General features: G+C 38.0%; 1 protein-coding gene across 9 annotated transcripts in view; it reads left to right on the top strand.

Annotated features, from left to right (window-relative positions):
* Positions 1-22,729, top strand: part of LOC127435282 (autism susceptibility gene 2 protein homolog) — a 483,349-nt gene that overhangs the window by 263,999 nt on the left and 196,621 nt on the right. Inside the window, exon 1 of one of the 9 annotated variants that reach the window (XM_051688697.1) lies at positions 20,947-21,138. The exons of the other annotated variants lie outside the window; for them this stretch is intronic. Within the exon in view, the coding sequence (XP_051544657.1) occupies positions 21,118-21,138 (21 nt within the window). The 5' untranslated portion in view covers positions 20,947-21,117. Of the gene's footprint in view, positions 1-20,946; positions 21,139-22,729 lie in introns of those variants that run through there. 9 annotated transcript variants of the gene reach the window in all.

The raw sequence follows: 22,729 nt of genomic DNA, 5'->3' as shown, positions 1-22,729 counted from the left end.
ACTGAGATCAGAGATCTCTTTTTTGACTTTTCTTTCCTCCAAAACATTGTCTTGAAAATTCCTCAGACTCATAAAAGTCATTACCCTTACTTAATTGAATTTGAGAGTTTTTACAAGCAGTTTAATTTTCATTGAGATTAAGTCAGTTTCATTGAGCCAACATAATTTAGTTAAATTAGGTCAAATCAATGTACCATACTTCATTAGGTCAAACTCAATTTAATAATGTTTGATTTCATTAATTTTCTTATGTTGGTCAAACTTATTAATCATTAGTAATATGCCAGGTGAGCAAGTGTAAGGACAGTGAAACTGTTGCACTTTCAGTTTAATAGCAATTGCTTATAGAGCTAAGCAGCACTCAAATCAGATATCACTTAAACATGAAAGTCCATCCTCAACCTAAGCACAAGCGCCATTCTTCACCACAATGGTATAGCCCCCAAAACTCTAGCCTAACAGACAATCTTTTTAAATACCAAGATAACAGAACATTAAACATGAACAAATCTCCTCCTGTTCTCATCCAGATGTTCTAGAATTGTGTTGCTTTAGTTCATTTTAACTAAGCAAACTGAACAACCTTCAAAAATCCTTTTATACATTGGAAAATAAGTAATTCTGGTTACTGATAACAAGTATTGGTGCGTGTATATTTTATGATGGGCTTTATGCAAGTATGTTATTTATATATATATATATATATATATATATATATATATATATATATATATATATATATATATATATATATACATTATGCTCTATTAAAACTGCAAGGCCAACTAATCTTAATCTCCCATTGCACGCTATGATGTCTTGCATTTTTTAATTAAAAAAAAAAACAAATAAAAAAAAAAACATGCATTTAGTAGACACACAGGTACACACAAAATCTATTCCTCATTGGGAGTCATGTCAGCTGGGTGTAATGGGTGAGCATGCTCACATGGCTGGAATCGGGTGTTACTCATCAGCATGCCTCCTGTGGGCAGAAACAGATATAGATTGACCTTTTCTGCTCAGCTCCCAACATTACCACAATCTGCCCTTCTCATTACCACAGGAACGTTTCACACAGTATTAGACTTCATAAATGACTTTTCCTCTCCTCCCCCCTCTCTCTTATTCCCTTTTCATGCTTCCCTTGCTCTCTCTCTCTCTCTCTTTCTCTCTCTCTCGCTCACATTTCTGCTCCTTAGCCGATAACCCAGAATCTCCTGGGGCTTGGCCTCCATAATCACGTCAGTTCACAGCCCTCTTATTTGAGCAGAATTGCTTAATTGGTATGTGTTCTACATAACCGTCGGAGTATTAGACTCACAAATGAAGGTTAGAACCTCGATGCTTGTAATCGACTGAAAGAAATTGATTTGCGCTCATACGCTCTACAGGGAGATAACTTTATGGTTCTCTAAAGAAATGAAGCTTTATAATTGTTTTTTGCCTCATCTCTTCTTTCTATCCCCTCCCCCAAAACACTTTTTCTTAATTTCACATAGTCCCTACTTTTCCTACACAAAAAGTGACAGTGTTTACTGAAACTGTGTCTTTGAATATGAGCACAACATGTTATTGGTCACCTTGGGTCACCCTGTGAGTTATGCTCCAGTTGACTTTGCCAATGTGCCAAGAAATGTGATCTTTATATTCATGCTACTGATTTTTATAAAAAAAAAAAAATTAAAAAAAAACCTTGAAAACCATGTTCAACTAAATTAAAAAGTATTACTATTACTAGTATTAAGTATCAAGATTTTTTTTTATTATTATTATTTGCATTATTAAATTGTTTTGAAAATATGTTTATCATAAAATAGGTGTATTCCAATTAATTGTTGCATGACAATTTCACAAATCACATTTCTTTTTCAGTATGAATTGCATTTTTAATGCAGTATATTTACAAATAACTTAATCCTGACCATTATAAAAATGAGCATCATGTTATTGACTCTAAAGTAGTATTGTTAGTAGTTGGCCTCCAAAAGCAGGTTGCTTCTACTCTGATGTTTGTGAATTGTTTATGCAGGGTTTATTCGTATTGCTGTAATAACAAAATGATCACAACGGAAGTCGGCACGGTGGTGCACATTCATTAACTGCTAAATATTCATCATGTTTGAATCATGTTTCACTCAGGCAAAGCATATTAAAATGTTATACTTTTATTTGCAAGAGTTGCCTTGGGTGAGAGAGATCTGATATTGAAGAGCCCCAGCTTCAGTTCACAGAAGCTGAGTTTTTCAAATGAGTTTTTCAAAAGATTATTATAATCAAGTATACCATGTTTCCAGACAAGGAACAGGAACAGTTTCAATTGGAGGTGTGCCATGTAACTTAAACTACGTGATGCTTGGTTTAGTTTGTCTGCAACCTGATCTTGTCACTAATAAACCGTAGACTGCACTAAGGCTATGAGTCACATTTTTACTAAAAACAATCTGGATTCTATATCTAAGAAAACTGTGAGGTTCACTCCATAACTTAAATTTTATGAAATTATCAGTTAATATCTCATAAAATGGCTTGACAAGTGCAGTTTTATGTCCTGTTTATACGTATTACCTTTTCGTATATATATACACATGTATTATATTATATATATAAATAAATGAGGCATCAATATTTTTGGTCTGTCTTTAAGATGCTCCACGGTGTTTGCCTCGGCAACACTTCTCAGACCTCCAAAAATTTTGCAACAATGATCTGCTGTAAGTTTCTTTGCCAGGGAGAGATTTGGAATGATTAAAGTGTCTCTAATTCCACATCTTATCATGCAGAGTTCCTTCTACAAGCTTCTAGTTTCCACTGAGAGAGAAGGACCTGTTGGAAACTTGAACTGATGTACATGTGTTGTTTAGATTTAGATTTGCAACTATTCCATTGACACATAACTCATTTGCCTTGCTGCCGAGGTGCTACATTGTGGAATGTCTAGGGGGCACTTGGCCATCTGGAGCAGCTAAAAATTACTCTTTAAAGCCCTCAAAGAGTGTCTTTGGTGTCACGATGCAGAGAGAATGAGGGAGGCTCAGAACCCAAATTTAGAGTAAAAAAAAAACAACAACAAAAACAAAGGATTTATTGATATAACCAAAAGGGCAAAAAACAAACCAAAACTCCCACAAGGGGGAAAAACAAACATAAACTACCCCAAAGGGGAAAAAGGTAATCCAGGCTGTGGTAGGAAAACAGGACACCAGGACCGACCGGACCGAAACAGGAACAGGGAATTACATAAACTGGAACCAACCAACAGACAAGACCAACTGGAACATACACGATGAACTGGCAATGGAGAGCACACACGAGGAGACTAAAATAGGGAGAGAAATCAAACAGGTTAACAGGGGACAGGTGAGGTAAATTAACTAATAATAAAACAAGGAGGCGGGGTATGATGCAAGACAGAGAGACATGAGGCAAAGCAGAAACAAAACAAAGCCACATGCTCTCACAAGACAACAAAACACCCAAATCGCATGAGCGCACATTGCCAAGAAAATAAGGCAATATGCTCTCATGCCAACCGACAGACAAGATGAGGGAATGCGTAGCAACGCCAAACAAAGCAATGCCACGCACTCCCATACTAAACAAATGCCATGCGATGCACGCAACAGGCGACAAAAACAAGACAGGACACCAGTGTGAGAGTTTGACCACACATAAACCCAAAACCTCAGACCGAAGTGACCGAACCTCAGCACAGTGTGAAGACCGCTCGCGACCCGGGTGCACAGTGCAAAGCGAGTGCAACACGCGGTCACGAGAAACAGACACATATTATATACGTGAGTGCATCCCGCCAAGGTGACAAGCGCCATGCACTCAAGCCAATACAAGACAAAACATGGAACATGATTGTCTGGATCCTGACACCAAAACCGAAACGGAACCAGACAGAAGGGTCAGAATTCAGACACTATGCTCCGGACATGAGACACGAGACCGACCAAAGAGTGCACGGCAGGGAAATTCAAACCAAAGCCGTACACTCACACAAACATAGACAGAACGTGGAACATGAGTGTCTGGATCCCGACACAGACCGAAACCAACCACACAGTAAGTCAGGATCCAGACACCATGCTCCAGACATGAAACAAGACAGACCAAAGAGCACACGGAAGGGAAATCATCCGAAACTGTGCACTCACACAAAGACAGACAACGAAAGACAAGACAGACATGGGATGATGATGCCACGGTCCCCTCAGACAAAAACCCCGACTGACAGAGTGATAGGACCGTGACATTTGGGTGTGCTGTAAACAATTGTTTTTGGACGTTTTTAAAATGTCCTTATTATCTGACTGATATTGCTGCAATAAGTGTCTTGAAAAATCACAACTGACTTTATAGGGGAGTGGCCCATCGTTTTTTAGCCAATAAGAAACACTCTAAACTTGCCAATAGTTTTGCTTATTCAGGTTTGCTGATACTGGGTTTGCTGACATCTCTTTGGAGGGATGATTTTTGGGGAGAGGCATGTGTTTGAAGGCATGGGGCAGCTTAATACTGTGGCTAAGGCTAGCTAAAGTTAGCAAAATGGCTAAAATCACTTGCATCACTTTTAACTTTGTCTCGTCTACTAACTTGCACTTCTGACATGAAGTTATCCAAATGGCAAAGAATAGCAAAAAATTGACACAGGACACAGGACAGGTTATTACTAATGCTAATAGGCTGAGGCTAAGACTTTAAAACAAGCTAACAATAGGGTACATGAAATTGCTTGACAAGTGCCTTTTTCTGTCCTGTTTGGACATATTTCTTATTAAAACATGAAGTTTGGTCGCACTGTAAACCCTAATAAGTTAGCAGAACTCAAACAATTTGAGGCAATCAGTTACATCATTTTTTTAAGTTAATAACTCCCAAGTTAATAGAACTTTCACATTTTAATTTTGTACTACTCATAGATGTTAATTGCTCTTAACTTGAAATATTGAGTAAGCTAACACATACATTTTAATGGCACTTAACTTTAAATTTGACTGACAAACATGTAACCTCAACTTAATTACTGAAAGTAGAGGGAACTTAACCAACTAGTACTAGCTAGACCTAGCTAGTACAGTAAATGTTAGCATGCCGAACGCATGCTAATTGGAAACACTATGCTTTGATTAGCATAGCATTTGCTGAGTTAGTAAAGCAATATTCAGTACAACTATTGGTGTCCAATTCTTGAACAAAATGTTTTTTGTTTGTTTGTTTTTTTGGCTAAGGCTAGCTGAAGTTAGCAAAATGGCTAAAATCTCTTATCACTTTTCAGTCAGTCTTGTCTACTAACTCACACTTCTAACATGAATTTATTCTTATTTACTGGCAAAGAATAGCAACAACAACAACAAAAAGGACACAGGACAGGTCATGTTATTACTATTGCTAATAGGCTGAGGCTAAGATGTTAACAATACTAGGGGACTTTTTTGTTCAGTTAATCACTGAGAAAACGCTGCCAAATATTGGAAACTCATTTTAAATTCTACAGTGTAGTTTCCCTCCAGTCAAGCCCAAATAATAATAAAAAATTAAATAAAAAAATAAAATAAAACCAGGAAAATCCCAGGACTGAACTGATTATACTGATATATGTGGTCTGACACTAAATCTGAGCGTCAGACCAAAATCATATTAGCAAAATCACTTGCACTGAACATTGAATCGCTTGGGTACGTTTACACGACAACGATGTACTAAAAACGGAAAAGTTTTTGAAAAGTTTCGCGTACAGATGACAACGTTGTCAAAAAGATCCCCATTTACACGGATCCGCAAAAACGACTAAAACGCTGTATTATGCATGCTAGGCCAGTAGTTGACGATGTCACTTTGTAAAGAAACACTACGTGCCTGCGCACATAAGCATTCTTCCACAGAGCAGTGAATACAAACAATGAAGATGGCGAAAGCATCGAGCAATTTTGTCTAGACGGACGATGAGGTTGCTTTATTACTACAATTACTTTGCTGGAGAAGCGTCAATAAACTCAAAATCTTGAGCAGCACAAACACAGTCCTGTAGACCGCCATTGTAGTTTTGAATGTCTCGCGCGTTGTTTTGAAGTACACGTGCACATGCCTATAGACTGAACTCTCAAGATGGTTCAATAAACTCTGCTCATTTTTACCATCACTTCGTCTCCTGCCTTCTTCTGTATTCCCCCTGCTGACTCTTGGGCTGGTAGGAGAGTTAGTTAACATAACAAGCTGTTGATGTTGACTGGTTTTGGATATCAGACAGAACTCTGATATATGGATATCTTCTGATGGAGAAAGAGGTTTTGTGTACACTGGATCTAACATGCATTTTCACTGCCACATGTTTTCATATTCTAAGCATATCATTGAATACTGTACATGGCATCACATCTCTGTCTATAGGCTATATACATAAGCGGTGGGTGAATGAATTGCAGGGTAAAGGTACATCAAATAAAATTAAATAAATAAATAACATTTAAAATACAAATACATTTTTCCCATCTGATCCATACATTAATTTCAAGATTTTCAAATTGCATGTTCTGCCTACTGTACAATGTTTACATTCCATACAAAACACTCCAAATGAATAAATTGTTGAGTATTGTTATTTGCACAGACACCAGTATTCATATTGATAATTATACATCTCAAATTGATGCCTATCAATCCATCATTCTTTATATAACAAGTAATACGCGTACGCATGACGTCATCGTTTTCACAAATTCGTGTTTTTGTATGTTTACACGGAGACGATAACGGCATCGTTTTCAGGCCCCAAAACGCCGTTGTCATGTAAATGAACAGCCAAAACACATAAAAAGTTTTCCGTTTTTAGTTGAAAATGTTGTCGTGTAAATGGCCCCTTACATCGATCCTCATATTTTACTGCTCACAGAGGCCTGTAGACAATGCTAAGGTTTATGTAATAGACGTTAGGCTTATCAAACCACACCAAGGCTTTATTTTTGTCCACATTAAAGTGAGCTGTTAGGACACTGATAGGATTTTGATTACCTTTATGTAAATTAATGTTGCACCTTTCCTTTGAATGCAAATTAGTTATTTTTTTTAAGTTATATTTGTCATAACAAGGATTTAAATAACTCAGTCTATCCCCGCTTTGACTTGATACAGTACGTGAACACAAAAGCACTGAATAAATGCTCAGTTACATCAGGCATTTTCGACATTAGCATGCTAGTGATGACTGATCTTTCCTTGATCTCTTCTAGGATTAGCCAAGCCCTTAGCATTTTAGCTAATCTGGTTAACACCTGTTTTTATTGACACTTGAACTGAGTTTGAACAGCTCGTGCTCCAACAGTCTGATCCGATCTGTCTTCATACCCTCCCCAGTGAATCTTATCTCGTTTTGGATGAGAGTTCTGGCAGATCTTTCCTGGAAGACAGATTTATGGGCTTAGCCTTTTGGCTCTAGCCTTCTTTTGCATTCCTTCTGGGAAGTTTGTGAGGACTTGTAAAGTTCTGACTTGGATTTTGAATAAAGTAAGGTGTTGCTTTTGTACACCTCTAATTTCCCTGTATTGCTAGAAATCAGGAGTAAAAGTGTGCAAACTTCAGAGAGGAAATGTAGTGCATGATGGGCATTGTAGTTCTATAGATTTTGAGGCCAAAGACTATTTAGCAGAGATGAGTCACTTCTCTTTTAATGAAAATGAATTGGAGAAATTGGAACGCCCAACCAAGAAGCTCTAGCACCCAAAAGTAAATGGATGTAGAAAGGAAGTCCCGCCTTGCAGGTAAAAGAGCCAGTCACCTTTTAGATACAGACATTGCCTGTCAAACAACTTGCTAATGCATATGCTATACAAGCCAGGAAAATTGTGTGTTTTAGCGTAATATGTGGTCAGCATTCGGTTGAGTGAAACATGAATGATTCATGTGTTAATACACACTGCATTAAAAAAATCAGTAAATGCGTTTAGGCAGAGGGATTATAAGACTAGTCTTCCACTGGCCACGACATGATACACAGGGTGAAATACTCGCTCAATTCACAGATTTATGCAGCCGAACTGCTCCGTGTTACAGTCCCCGTAACTGGGAGAATGGCATGAGAAAAGCTGACTCTGGATCAGTGGCTCCGAGCAACGTTCTGCATCGATTGTGTATGCAGAGAAAATGTCTTAGTTCCTAAAAAGATTCTACATTTTTGTTTTATAATAAACAAGAAGTTTGATTCATGAAACAAACCATTTTTATGGCATTTTGGTAGCATTAAAAACGATTCCATTCAACTTATATCAATGCGCCTTTGAAGTTGTATGCGATCAACCAGTGGCGTCTGTACACAACGTGGATCAACTCAAAACAAGCATGCACTGAAATGACTTAAGTGAAAAATATTCTTTTATTATCAGACACATTCCTTGAACATGTTAGTCTGGCATTCCCCACTGAATTTTATCCTGACTTTTGAAAAACATCTTAAGTTGACTCTGACATTGTTGATGGGCACAGCAGATGATGACATATATGATGCAGGTTCAAGTGTTAGACTTTGCTGCTTTAGGTAAGACAGTGGTTATTCTTCATTATTCATATTGGCTGCCATGTTGATGGAAAAACAAATCATGCATATTCATCTTATTGATTCTTTATTATAAATATGATGTGAAGACCTACTTTCTAAATATCTGTTTGTTTACTATGTTGTTTTGACATGAGTGTTGTATAGTAGCTAGCATAACCTGTAATGTGTCTTGTATGCAATGCTTGGCTTATTTGTATGGAATGCATAGCATAGCAGAAAAGAAATTGGCTGTGAGATGAAAGTAACACAAAAATAATACAGCGCTTTACTTTTCATACAAATTAACTTCTTAATTAATTAAGTTACTTTTTTAAGGAGTAACGCAATATTCTTACGAGTTACTTTTAAAAGTAGCGTTACCCAACACTGTTTATTACTATTCATTCATTTAAGATGAATAGTAATAAAGTACACCAGAGAATTAGAACCATTCCAGAACTGTAGTCTTGTTTAGTTGGATTATAGTCAAATCTAGGCTCCCAACATGTTGAAACAGTTCAAACGTGTGTGTGTGCGCGCGCGTGTGCATGCATGCTCTGATGATGTCATATGTGAGACAATCAACAAGCTGTCTTGATGCGCTCATAGCAAACTGGTAGTCTGAAGAAAATGAGTCTGCACAAGGCACCCACAGCAGCTGCCGATGATTTAATGCCAATACGAAGAAGCACCTCAATTATATGGCAGTATTTTTGCTTCAGAATAGATGGTCACATGCAGACTGACATGTTATATAAAACATGTTAATGGTGGGTGGCGAATTTGTGATTGTTTAAATTATGTTTTTGTCTAGATCAGAATAAGAATGAGCTTTATTGCCAAGTATGCTTACACACACAAGGAATTTGTAATGGTTACAGAAGTTTCCAGTGCAAAGAGAATTGTAACAAAGGTTCAGGTTGGGCAGATAAAGAAGGAAGCGGGAACTGGTTTCCAGAGTCCATTTCATTCACAAATAACCAAGACTTTGGTCTGTCTGTCTCTCTTCCTCTCTCTGTGAACTGGCAGTCTTTTTATCTCGTCCGACTCTCACTGAGAACATAGAGATGGTAATTAGTCACAATTCAACTCAGGTGGATGTCCTTACCGTTTTCTCTCTCCCCAGACGGGCGCTCGACCACACTCTCACCTCCACAAGAATGCAACCATATATACATACAAACATATACATTTAAACATATATACATATAGTGACATAAAAATAAAAAGATATAACAGATAAATAAAAAGAGAAATATACAATAGAGCAATAATGTTGTCTGAATATTTTATATACAGACATACAGTTATGTGCAGGTGAGGTAATATGTTAAAAAATATCAATTAAATATAGATATGAGTAGGAATGTATGGATTGAATATTGAACATGGTTGTGTTGACAGAAAGAAACATATTTGGGAGTAGTTTTAACTGTTCATGAGGTGGATGGCTTGAGGGAAAAAAACTGTTCCTGTGCCTGGCTGTTCTGGTGCTCAGTGCTCTGTAGCGCCGGCCAGAGGGCAGCAGTTCAAAAAGGAAGTGTGCTGGGTGAATGGGGTCAAGAGTGATTTTACCAGCCCTTTTCATTACTCTGGATGTTTACAGTTCTAGCAGGGTGGGTAGGGGAGTGCCAATAATCCTCTCAGCAGTCTGAACTATCCTTTGAAGTCTTTTGATGTCTGACTTAGTAGCTGAACCAAACCAGACAGATATTGAAGTGCAGTGGACAGACTCAATGACTGCTGAGTAGAACTGTATCAGCAGCACCTGTGGCAGGTTGAACTTCCTCAGCTGGTGAAGGAAGTACAACCTCTGCTGGGCCTTTTCCAAAATTGAGTCTATATGGGTCTCCCACGTCAGGTCCTGTGAGATGGTAGTGCCCAGGAACTCCACTCATGACTCCACTTCAGCCACAGTGCTGTTTAGAATGGTGAGTGGGGTTAATGCTAGGGTGTTGCTCCTGAAGTCCACTATCATCTCCACTGTTTTGAGCGTGTTCAGCTCCAGGTTGTTTTGACTGCACCAGACGGCCAGCTGTTCAACCTCCCTTCTGTATGCAGACTCATCATCATCTTGGATGAGGCCGATGACAGTAGTGTCATCTGCGAACTTCAGGAGCTTAACAGAGGCTTCCTTGGCAGTGCAGTTGTTTGTGTAGAGGGAGAAGAGTAGTGTGGAGAGTACGCATCCCTGGGGGGTGCCAGTGCTGATTTGCATGTGCTGGAGGTGAATTTCCCCATTCTACAAGCTGCTGCTTGTCTCTCAGAAAGCTGGTGATTCACTGACAGATAGAGGTGGGAACAGAGAGCTGGGTTAATTTAGTCGATATAAGAGTGGGGTTGGTGGTGTTAAAAGCTGAACTGAAGTCCACAAAAAGGATCCTTGCATATGTCCCTGCTCTGTTGAGATGTTGAATTATGTAATGCAGTCCCATATTGACTGCATCATCCACAGACCTGTTAGATCGATAAGCAAACTGCAGGGTATCCAGAAAGGGTCCAGTGATATCTTTCAGGTGGGCTAACACCAGTCTCTCAAATAACTTCATGACAACAGATGTCAGAGCAGCAGGTCTGTAGTCATTGTGTTTTTGTCCTGTGACAAGTCCTGTGATTTTGGGTTTCTTTGGGATGGGGATGATGGTGGAGCTTTTGAAGCAGCATGGGACTTCAAACCGCTCCAGTGTCTATTGAAGATCTGTGTGAAGATGGAGACCAGCTGGTCAGCACAGGATTTTAGACAAGTGGGTGAAACACCTTACCTTGTCTTCAGTTTCCGGAAGACCTGGCAGACATCCTCTTTATATATATATATATATATATATATATATATATATATATATATATATATATATATATATATATATATATATATATTCCCTAGAGGAATTGATTTTTAAAGATAACTTACAGTATAAAGTAAACTTTAAAGACAGACCTACCGTGAGTTGTGAATCGATGGTGCGTGCTTCTATTGAAGCTATAAGTCTGTGCTATTTCATCTTCAGTTTTCTAAAAAAGCATAAATAGTGAAATTCATAGCAGAGTGAAAGATCCACTGAATGGTGAGTCATGGCAAACAAGCAGTGGCAAACGAGCTGTGTAGTGACTGCCCACTTCCATGAACAGTGCTGGGTAGATTACTTTTAAATTTTAATCAGGTACCGATTACAAATTAGATGACCAAAATTGCAATCAGTAACTAATCTTGCATATTACATTTTTGAGGTAATCTAATCTGATTAATTTTGGATTACTTCCAACTTAAATCTTTTATTTAAGTTTATGTTTGAGTTTATCAGGCATTTCTTATGGGAGTCTCTAGAAATATGGTCAGGTTTCCAGGGTATGTTACACAAACGTGGTCATGCAATTTCACAATTTTACAAACGCCATCCATGTGTGGTAAGAGATCAGTTATATTTAAGAATGTATGGCAAAAAAATGGCCTCAAAGTTAGCGCTAAAGCAAAAGTGCATTCATTTACATTTTTGAAGCAGAGTACAAAAGCAATTCACAAAACTAAAACAAATGTTATGGCGCTAATGCAATTGGTTTACATTGTAAACCCCCTTTCTTCTGAAAACACTTGAAGAGTTACCAAATGTATATTGTAGGCAGGCTGATTTAGAGTGAAAAAGGTAAAAGATTTAAAAAAGAGGAAAATTACAGTGATGAATAATTTATGAATAAATTAATGCTGTTGCCTAATAAGCATGCAATCATGCAATCCATACAAAAAGTAACTATAGTCTGATTATGAATATTTCAAAATGTAATTTAAATCAAATACAAGTACTTGATTTTTGTAATCTGATTACATAATCCAGATTACATGTAATCCATTACTACCCAGCACTCTCCTTGATGCACTGTGAATGACGCAAATGAGTCTGTCTCTCTACACTCACAAACTATATTCAGTACTGTGCAAAAGTTTTAGGCACTTGTGAAAAATGTTGCATAGTGAGGATGTCTTCAAAAATAATGCCATAAAAAGTTTTCAGTTATCAGTTAACGTCATACAAAGTCCAGTAAACATAAAAAAAGATACATCAGTATTTGGTGTGACCACCTTTGCCTTCAAAATAGCACCAATACTCCTAGGTCACCTGGACACAGTTTTTCTTGGTTGTTGGCAGATAGGATGTTCCAAGATTCTTGGAGAATTTGCAACAGTTCTTCTATCTATGTAGGCTGTCTCAACTACTTCTGTCTCTTCATGTAATCCCAGACTGACTCTGTGCTCAGTGGGGGGCTCTGTGGGGGCCATGCTATCTGTTGCAGAGCTCCCTGTTCTTCTATTCTATTATATTTAATAAGGAATATATTATAATATAAGGAATGTTCGGGAGTTTAAAATATATATTTCCTATTGATACACTAAAGCTGAAGATAATTATAACCATCTTAAGACAAATGTTTTTGTGAAACATCTTATGTGCCTAAAACTTTTGCACAGTACTGTATCTGCATATATGTGAATATTTTGCAATAAACTAAAAATATTTTGGGATTGTAGTTTATTCCTTTTTATTTTCCTTTTCCAGTTCACAGGCATCTCCACATTCCTCTTCATCACTTGTATCAGAGTCCTTCTCAAAGTGTCTGTTCCCATTTTGGATGGCATCAATGACATCATACACATTGTAGATAAGACAGTCTTTCCTGGCTGGTGGCATTCTGAAATGTAAAAAATAATCACTGATTATTTTCCAGGCTAAATAATCTCAATGCAAATAAATCCCAATCATACTTACATGTTTTAAAGAATCGACCCATTCCACAGAATTCACATAATACTGTCTGGCTAGCTTATTGTGCCTTCTACTTATCATGTTAATAGCACTTATACCCCCCACATTCCAGAACATTATCACCTGTCCCTCATGAAGCAAACAGATATTTGGGCAAACAAGCAAAGCCTAGAAAAGAAAACAGGACCAATTAAGTATATTTTATAAATGATAAGATACAGATAGTTTCAAATATTGCTACACAAATACTTTCAAATTCTCAAATAAATAATTTATTCTTTAATTCAACTTTAACTTATCATTTAATAATCATTTAATTTTGATTGATACTCAAAATGGTAACAAAGAAGACATTTTAAACTTGTGAATGATCAAAAATAGTATGTTTCTATTAGTATTTTTTTCACATGGAACAGGTGAGAAGTACAATTCATCCATATAATGTGCAAGGTGCACAGGCAAATTTTGCCACCCCTTTCACCCAGTGTTGTAAAATTACAACACTGACATAACAAGCTCAAAATCTAACATGATCAAAGCATTCAACAGTACCTTAATATCTGCATGATCTAGACATATTTCTAATCACAGAAAAAAAATATTTTAGACATTTTACTTACTTGAATGTTGATTTATCCAGTCCAGTAAAACAAGATGATGTGTTTCAAGGCATGTTTGCAGGTTGTGTGAGTTCATGGGCAGGTGAACAGGCCTATTTACAAAATCTACCATCCAATAGCATTGCAAGGCTTAACAATAGGACCTGTTAGTTGTGTAAATGTGGTCTTAGAGAGAAAAAAAACATGTGCAGGTTTATTTTAGTAGAGCTAAAATTGATGTTGTAATATTACAACAGTGGGCATCACAGGGTTAAAGAGGTCAAGTATACAGTCTTATTCCTTCGTCTGATTTTCAAACACTTTGTTGCTTCAAATTCAAAAGCTTGTAATCTTGTGATTCGCTTAGAGTTATTTTGGTTCATGGCTTAGAACGCTTTTATGAAGACTTGTATGAAATACCTATGGAAAAAAAAAATATGAATAGGAAAACACTTCCTGAATCTTGCCGGGCCCTGTTGCGCTCTGCTAGGCTCAGTAAGCATCACTTATAGAAGAAATGGACTGCTTTCAAGTTGTTCAAGGCAATCTGTCTGATGTAACATTCCATGGCACCTAATTCATCTCATAATAGCTGTTGTATTTTTCTGTTGAAAAGGCATAATGGTGCAGCCAATGGGATGGTTGTCTAAACATAGAGTTTAGTCTTTTTGACTTTTCTGAAGATCTGCAGTATGTATCAGGGTTTGGACTTACACTTTAAAGTGCCTGGTTCAGGATTTGGCTAAATCTTGAGGAATGGATCGTCATCTTAAGCATCTCTGTTATTAGCACTTAGCTTAGTGCTTTCTTCCCCTCTGTTAACCTAGATCCGTTGCCCAACTCAGTCCATGACCTTTGCTTTAGGATTTGAGGGAAATTTTCATGCCCACCGTCTCTCTCAATCTCACTCGGGAATGACTGAAAGGTTTAATTCATATATAATTTAGTAAAGACTATCTTACATTTTATGCCTAAACTGTACTAATTTAGTTTTCTATGTCCTCCTCTCCAGCCCGTATTGCAGCATGTAAAATATTATGGTTATGGTATGATGTTGATTACCATAAAAAAAAAAAAATATATATATATATATATATATATATATATATATATATATATATATATATATATATATATATATGTGTGTGTATAGTGAACCCAGAACATATCCATAAAATCTTCATGGATCTGTATTTGAAACTTGTTTTACTTCTGTAATATTTTCGAGTGAAACTGGATATTTAATGAGAAAAAAAAAAGTAGGGTGGGACTGGGAGTTGATTTTATCCTTTGGGAATTGACTATATGGAAAAAAGTTGTTGTAGGGAAGGGATCAACGAAAAGTAAAGTAATTTCAGAGGTGGAGCACATGATTACATTTCAATGAAAGATCACAAAGAATTTGACTTCTGTCATACTGACCTTTACTTCTACAAATTAAAGAAGTTTGTTTTAGACCAATATAACTAGACTGGATACGGTTTTTGTTCTGGTTGCTGAAATGTTACAGACGGATAAAGATCTATTTGCCTCCATTTTAAAATTGAGATTCACAGTGTAACCTGCATACAAAATGGAGGGAAGAAGGTACAGGCTTATCGGTCAAGGCCTCATCTCAGACACAGTTGGGAGGAAATATGGAAGGGAAATTAATTTGCCCCATCATTCTGACAAAGGGAGGTGAGTGGAGGGATCTGACATGCCGTGCCACGCTTCATTGTTTCACATTTCAAGTCTCATAAATTTCCACGGCTCCCATGAAAGAAAGCAATAACGCGTTATCGCATTGCCACCGTAAAACACTGTAATTAACATTCAACGACTGTAACTGATCTATCTTTCATTCTCTCCGCTCTGGAACTGCCTAACTGTGTGTGTGTGTGTGTGTGTGTGTGTGTGTATGTGTGTAAGAGAGAGAGAGACTGGATTTATGTACCTCCACCTTGCATCTTTGTGTGTTTATGCATTTTAGGGATGGGTCATATTCGTCGATGAGTCAATTAGGTATCCAACAACCGATTAGTCATTTAGTGAGGTTTATATTGATGTTTTTTTTATTCTTATTTTTTTTATATACAGTAAATAAACCCAAACCCAAACCTTACCATTAGTGTTGTAAAAATGAAATGTTAGGGGGAAAAGTGCAACCTCCGAACCTCTGATTAAGCAAGCATGACTACTTCCTGGTTTCAACGTGGATACAAACCCAGGTCTCTCACACTATTGATGCAACGCGCTGCCGGTAGAGCCATGTGGGAAGGTAAACACACTGAAACCGATGCAAAAATGTCTGGTGGGAAATGACGCATGCCAGTGAAATCTGGGAAACTGGCATACTGTCGCCGATCCTAGGGTACCGTAACTTTCGGGAACACCATGACGACTTCCGATGTGATTGTGTTGGAATTTTTTTTTATCATCCTGGGGAAGTATTTCTGCTTACAAAGCAGAACAATCACACCTGTTGTGGTCTGTGGAGATGTGACACGTAATGACATTTTTAGAGAGGTGCACATCAGGCTACGGCATAGGCTAAAACATAACCACCATAGCTACATGTAGACAATGGTATAGGTTTGATGCAGAAGGACTGTATATACTGTCCTTAATAAACATGTCCAACCAGGGTCAGGTGAACCCACACCAGTCCAATTATACAGGTCATCTTTTAGACCAATTTGTTGACAAGACGTTCAGGCAACCTACCAGCAAGATGATTTTTACTCATCCCTAGTGCACTTCCCAATATTTTCCTGCACACACCCTCCACAAATTCCCCCACATTTAATCGCAATCCTCCTCTTTGATCTCTGTGTGTTGCTTGATTTCTGCCTCAAAATGGCAGCAGTCATTTCGAAACACCAGGCGTGTGCGCTAGCACACTCAATATCACAGTAGGCACTCGCTCTAACAGGGGTGACAGTTCTTATCTTTCAGACAGTGTAGCATTAGTGCTTGTTAGCGTCGCCATTAGCTATAGAGCTCTCAAATTGAGGCTTTGGCTGAGGATGTTTTTGGCTTTAACTATAATTACAAAATTTCAAGTTGATGCATGCCCACGGTGGAGGAGAAATGGAAGGTGCAATTATTTAAGAAGCTCTCGTTAGGTCATCTCAGCCATGCTTCAGTGCTCCTCAGCCGCCACACCTATTCTTCTACAACAGCTACAACAACCAGTAATTGTAGAATTCGCAGCACAGTTGATGGAATCCATTTATCAGGATGCTGTGGCGCCGTGTGTGGCTTGCCCTCTTCTAGCCTAAAATCTTTCACCCAGCGGAGGCCTTTTGGTCCATGTTTATTTTTTTCATCCATTGTGTAGTTCTTTGATCAAAGAGAAGGAGAGGTTCAGAGAGGAAACCAGTGCAATATAGCATTTTATCATCTAAGTTTGGAGGCAACTCCAGATAGACCCCAAATGAGCCAATGAATTTAGCTCAGGTGATCTATTCAGTTTGCCACTTTAAAGACCCCATGAAATCAAAACAGAAGTTTTGTGGCTTTTTGTCCAGTTATGTTGAAGTTTGAGGTCATCTGTATGCTAGTGTACTCCTAAATGTTTGCAAAGTTGTCTTGTATATTAAAACCAAAAAATAGATTTCAATATGTACTCATCTTGACCGAATTTGATCAATAAAATGCTCTCTAGAATGAAAACGTCCCTCCCCCTAATACCACATACACAAGTATGTATGTAACTTTGACATATAAAGAAGGCTTTTGGCTATTACAAAAGATACTGTTTCAAAAGATAGTATGTCAACACAGAAAAGAAAATTGTGTTCCTCAAACCATTTAATGGGTTCTTTGAAAAATGATGTCCGGGCATCTGTATTATATAACCCATTGACGTGCAAATCAACTGAATGAAATTGTATTCCTGGAATTTATTTTACACTTGTAAAATTTGAAATGCCTTGCAACTTTGCAGATCAATTGCATTACATGCACCAACAGCTATATTACACACTAAAGGAAAGGTAAAATCCCAAAAAGCATAATAGATTTTTTTTTCCTTTAAGATTTAAGACTTTAAGATTTTGATTCCGGTTCTTTATAACGCCTAACTTGCAACTTTCAGGTGAGACAAACCGCTGATTTAAGTTTGTCCACATGGTTGATCTCAGTTTGACTCACTTCTGTTTCACGGGCGCACCTTGAAAACCACAGAGATAGCTCTTCATTGCACAGATCACTTGTGTATAGAGCTGATTAGCGCTCTTTTAGTTTTGCAAAGGAGAAGGCTGAACCGCAAAGTAAACCACTTCCTATGGCATTGTTTGGTAGAGTGTGAAAAAGTTTGATCTACTTAGTAAAATTGTCACTTCTGCTTGATCTGCATAGCAAACAAAGAAAACTACACTTTTAAAGACTAAGAAAACTAGTATGTTCAGCACCGGTGTTAAGGAGCAACTAGCTAAAAACTGCTAATTTACTAAATTTTTTGGTAGTGTGACAGTATCCTAACTGCTTTCAAAGATTTTTCAGTGACAGGCTACTTTTTCCAAATAGTTTAGGTACTGCCTGTGCAATTCTTATTAAATTGCATAGGCAGCTTTAGAGCTGTGCAAACTTAGGGGATAAGCAAATGGGCTCTCAGAAATGTTCTCTTAAATGTTATGTTTGAAAGTCTGATGACATTTCTATGTAAATAAAGAAAGATTCACCAATTAATTTAACGATTTTCATGATGATCTGTGATTTTCAGGAAAAGTTCCTTCGTGCTATGCACAGCATTTAACGTCTTCGTTTTGTATCAAAATATTTAGTAGAATGGCGCTATTTAATATCAGTGTATTTGTTCAAGTATGCTGTTAGACTATTCTTCCTTGTTTTTATACCAAGAATACATAAATGATAAATAGTGCTTTGATTGTACAAATAGGCTTATTATCTGTTATATAATATTCCCACCTTAAAAGCTTCAATGTAGTAAGCTTCTATTTGTTAGTAGCTTGTAGTGTATCTTAATGGTTTTGTAAAAGTGTCCTTTAAAATCTTGTGGCAGGGCGGAGGGAGGGGCCGGGTGTGCAGAATCACGACCCGGCCCCACCCTCCGCCCTGCCACATTCCTCCCTCGTTCTCTCAGGCCGGGGAGCCTGACGTACATCCACACTCCTCCCCCCTCTGGTGAACAACAGCCACGCCTCCCCGGGCGGATCGGAGGCAGTCCTCCGGCCCTTGGTGGACAGAACGCCCTGCCACGTTTTCGGTGGATGGTAGGGGTCTCCCCCACCCCTGGCAGCGGTCCTCCCTCTCCAGGCAGTCGGCCAGGAGCCCCTTCCCGCTCGTGGTCGTTGGTCTCAGACCCCGCCGCGTTTCAGCAGCTGGTAGGGGTCTCCTCCGCCTCTGGAATCAGCCCTGACCACTCCAGGTGGTCGGTTAGGAGCCCCTCCTCCCCTCGCGGTCGGCGGCCATTCCTCTGTTCTCAGACGGCCGGGCTCCTCCGTCCTCCGGCAGATGGCGGCGGCTGCTCCGTTGGTGGATGGTAGTGGCGAGGACTCTACTACGGCGCATCCCTCCTCCTTCCCGGGTTTCAGCACCAGTGTAACACATTCAATGGAAAGGAGGAGGCGAGAACCGGCTTGACAATATAAATAATAGTTTAATAATAAACTTAAACTAAAAGACACAAACACACATGGGTGTCAGACAGCTGTCCGTAACTCTCTCTCTGATGCACTGCTGTCTCCGGTCGGCCCTATCCCTCTCGGAAGACACAAACACACACGGGTGTCGGACAGCTGTCCGTAACTCTCTCTCTGTCGCACTGCCATCTCCGGTCGGCCTTATCCCTCTCGGGTATAATCAACCTTATTAGGGGCCGGGTGTGCGGAATCACGACCTGACCCCACCCTCCGCCCTGCCACAAATCTTGACTTTAGTTTTACTATATATTATGAGTGGCATGGTGCTCGGGAAGATACGGTTTCAAAGTAGCTTCGCCAACACTGGTCGACTCAGATTCCATTGAAATGATAAAAGCAGCCATTTTGCATGCTGATGTTGTATCACATGTTCAAAGTGTACTTGCCTAAATCAATATAAAAAATTATCTCAGTCTGTTACCTTAAGTTGAAAGAATTAGTTAATTATCGGGTTGCTGTTTGGCAAATCTAAACAGATTGACAAAAGAACAGCTGATGTACTTTAAGATTTTAGGCAACATTGGTCCGAATCAGCGAGACAGAGGCGTTTAATTGTGTTGAACTATTGTCATCCTCGTGGTGAAAGACCACATGGCTCTCCAAAACATGGCCAACAAATCGCAACAATTTAAATACTTTTCTTGCTGGAGATCATAGGGATTATTTCACAATCTTCAAAACAGTGTTAAAGCAACAAAGAACAGCTTTCATTAAAACATTAAAGTCATTAAATGTATATCCTCATTTGTTTTGTTTTAATGCGACCTGAGACATCAGTGGACCAATAAACAATACGTAAACAGCCTGTTGATGTCTTGAATTCCACTGTACATCTCGAGAATTAGAAGATGCTACGCTCTCATAAATGTGACATTATGACCATATGTGTGAAATGGATGAAAAGGGAATTGGTGAGAAAGAGGAAGAGGTAAAAAAGTGCTTTCATATGGCTTTTTATTAGAGTGTTTAAGACAGATCTAATTTTAATTTGAGTAATGTGGAGAACACTATAAGCTATTGACCGTGTGTGTGTCTTATGACTGGCTTTACGCGCTTGCTCTTTGGTCTTGTGGTCTTTCACAGCAGTTTCAGTTTATAGATGAGCCACAGAGCTCGACGAGGTATTTTTAAATCTGTTGCTTTTTTACCCACCTCTTTTCAGTTTGTGAACTTCCCTCTTTCAATCTCTCTCTCAGTCTGTTGGACAAAGCACAACCGTGTTTGCATCCTACAGACCAGCTAAAGACTGTGACCTCTGTTTACTAGCCACTCGTCATTTTTAAAGGTTTGTTTCTGAGTACTTTTCCTATAAACATGTTCCTCACAATTCTTGGTGGCTCTCAGCATCCCACGCAATAACATGAGTCATACTCGGCACTTTTATCAGGCTTCCGTTTGGGGTTTCGGTTGGGGCCAGACTTACAGGGTTAAAGAAAGCAATATGAGGATTACACAAAGCTGTCTTAGATAAGTGAAACGTCTACTCTGAGGAGATCTTAATCAAGATGGTTTTACAGATCAAGCCCCTGATGTTTTACAGCAGAAGTTGGTAGTTGCTGTAATCATCACTCAGTGCTATGTCTTGTCCAAAAAAACAGGTCAGTGTTTATTTGCTTTTCTCACCAATCTAGTGTTGTATTACATTCCCAATGGTCATACTTGAGTTTAAGTGCCTTTATAAAATAAAGCAAAAAGCCATGAGAGGCCTTGTGTTGCAGTCAGTACATTTAGATGCACAGTAATTAATTGAGCAACAGTTGGTTTTTGCATAGTCGAACTAAAGTCTTCATCTGTCTGTCCAAATATACATGACACAATGCGTAATCGAATGTTTGAAAGAGAGACATCAGCTAAAGAAGTATTGTTAATACTCGCTGTGCTGCACCTCTGTGAGCATGCGCAAAACACTGAGCCCAATTGTGGTCCGAGAAGCATGTATACATGCTGGTCTAGGCCGAGCTACAATTTCATTATCTAGGTCTGTTAGTCCAACTTTGCAAAAATCAAACTGGTATGATTTCAGTCGGATTAAAGCGTTTACATGTAATTTTAAAAAGACAAATTTTTGTTGTAATTATCGTTGAATGAAATCAGTGCATGAAAATTAAATGTAAACGTACTGACAGATTTAACCATGGGTAAGAGATATTCTTAGGCATGATGCATTACGGCGGCAACAGCGGCTAGATAAAAGACAAACGTTCAAACTAAAGTAAATAATAATAGATAACAGACCTATGAAAAATATAATTAATGCACACCACGAGGAAGTAATGCAGTCACAACAAAAATCTGTCTGTAGGTTTCAGTGCATTTTAATAGTTCGTATTCAGTTGGACTAAAATTATCATTTGTCTTTTTAAAATGTCATGTAAACACTTTATCTGCTTTTTCAATGGGCTTCTAATTTCAATATTCAAAAATATCAATATTAATATTCAGAAATAAGCAAACATTTCTAGAAAGTTAATTCATGTAGGCTGTCTACGGTTTTCCCCTACTTTTGCCCAAAGTATACTTCGGTTTTGACACCAACACAACATCTGCAAACAGTCAAACTCTAGCCTTACAAAGTGTACTTAATTTGATAGTGTGCACATATACGGGCGGTTGGCTCATGCTCGTTGTGACTGCCATGAGATACCGTACTATTTCTCTTCAGGAGTTTATAAAGATGAAGATGTCTTTATATTATTTCAGACTAAGGCTGGGCGATATGTCTTAAAAAATTATATCTCTATATTTTTTAGCCTTTTGACCATATTCAATGTGCATGCCGATAATTATGTATTTGCCCTAAAATGGCTCAAAAGTTGTTGTTTTTTTTGTTGTTGTTGTTGTTTTTTTTAATCAGAGGAACCGTAATTTCACCCATATAGCCATTGTATCCAAGTAGATTCAATATTTTAAAGACATTAAATAAAAAATCTATTTAAAAATAATTCATTTTTCATTAGATAAACAAAAAGGAGAATGAAATGCAATCATTTTCAATGATATGCACTGTATATTAATATTTCATATACAATGAAGCTTAATAAAAAGCATTATTTACCTTCAAATGTTTTTACTTATACATTTTTGTGAATGAACAAGATGTGCAAAGCTACTTCACTACTTATTTTTGAAACTCCAGTTGAACATTGCATATAATATAATGCTAAATTATCATTATTATTCTGATTATTA

This window comes from Myxocyprinus asiaticus, chromosome 4 (assembly GCF_019703515.2).
Source record: "Myxocyprinus asiaticus isolate MX2 ecotype Aquarium Trade chromosome 4, UBuf_Myxa_2, whole genome shotgun sequence".
Lineage (NCBI taxonomy): Eukaryota > Metazoa > Chordata > Actinopteri > Cypriniformes > Catostomidae > Myxocyprinus > Myxocyprinus asiaticus.
The sequence above is the reverse complement of the archived record's forward strand: the minus strand, read 5'-3'. Positions and strand labels throughout refer to the sequence as shown.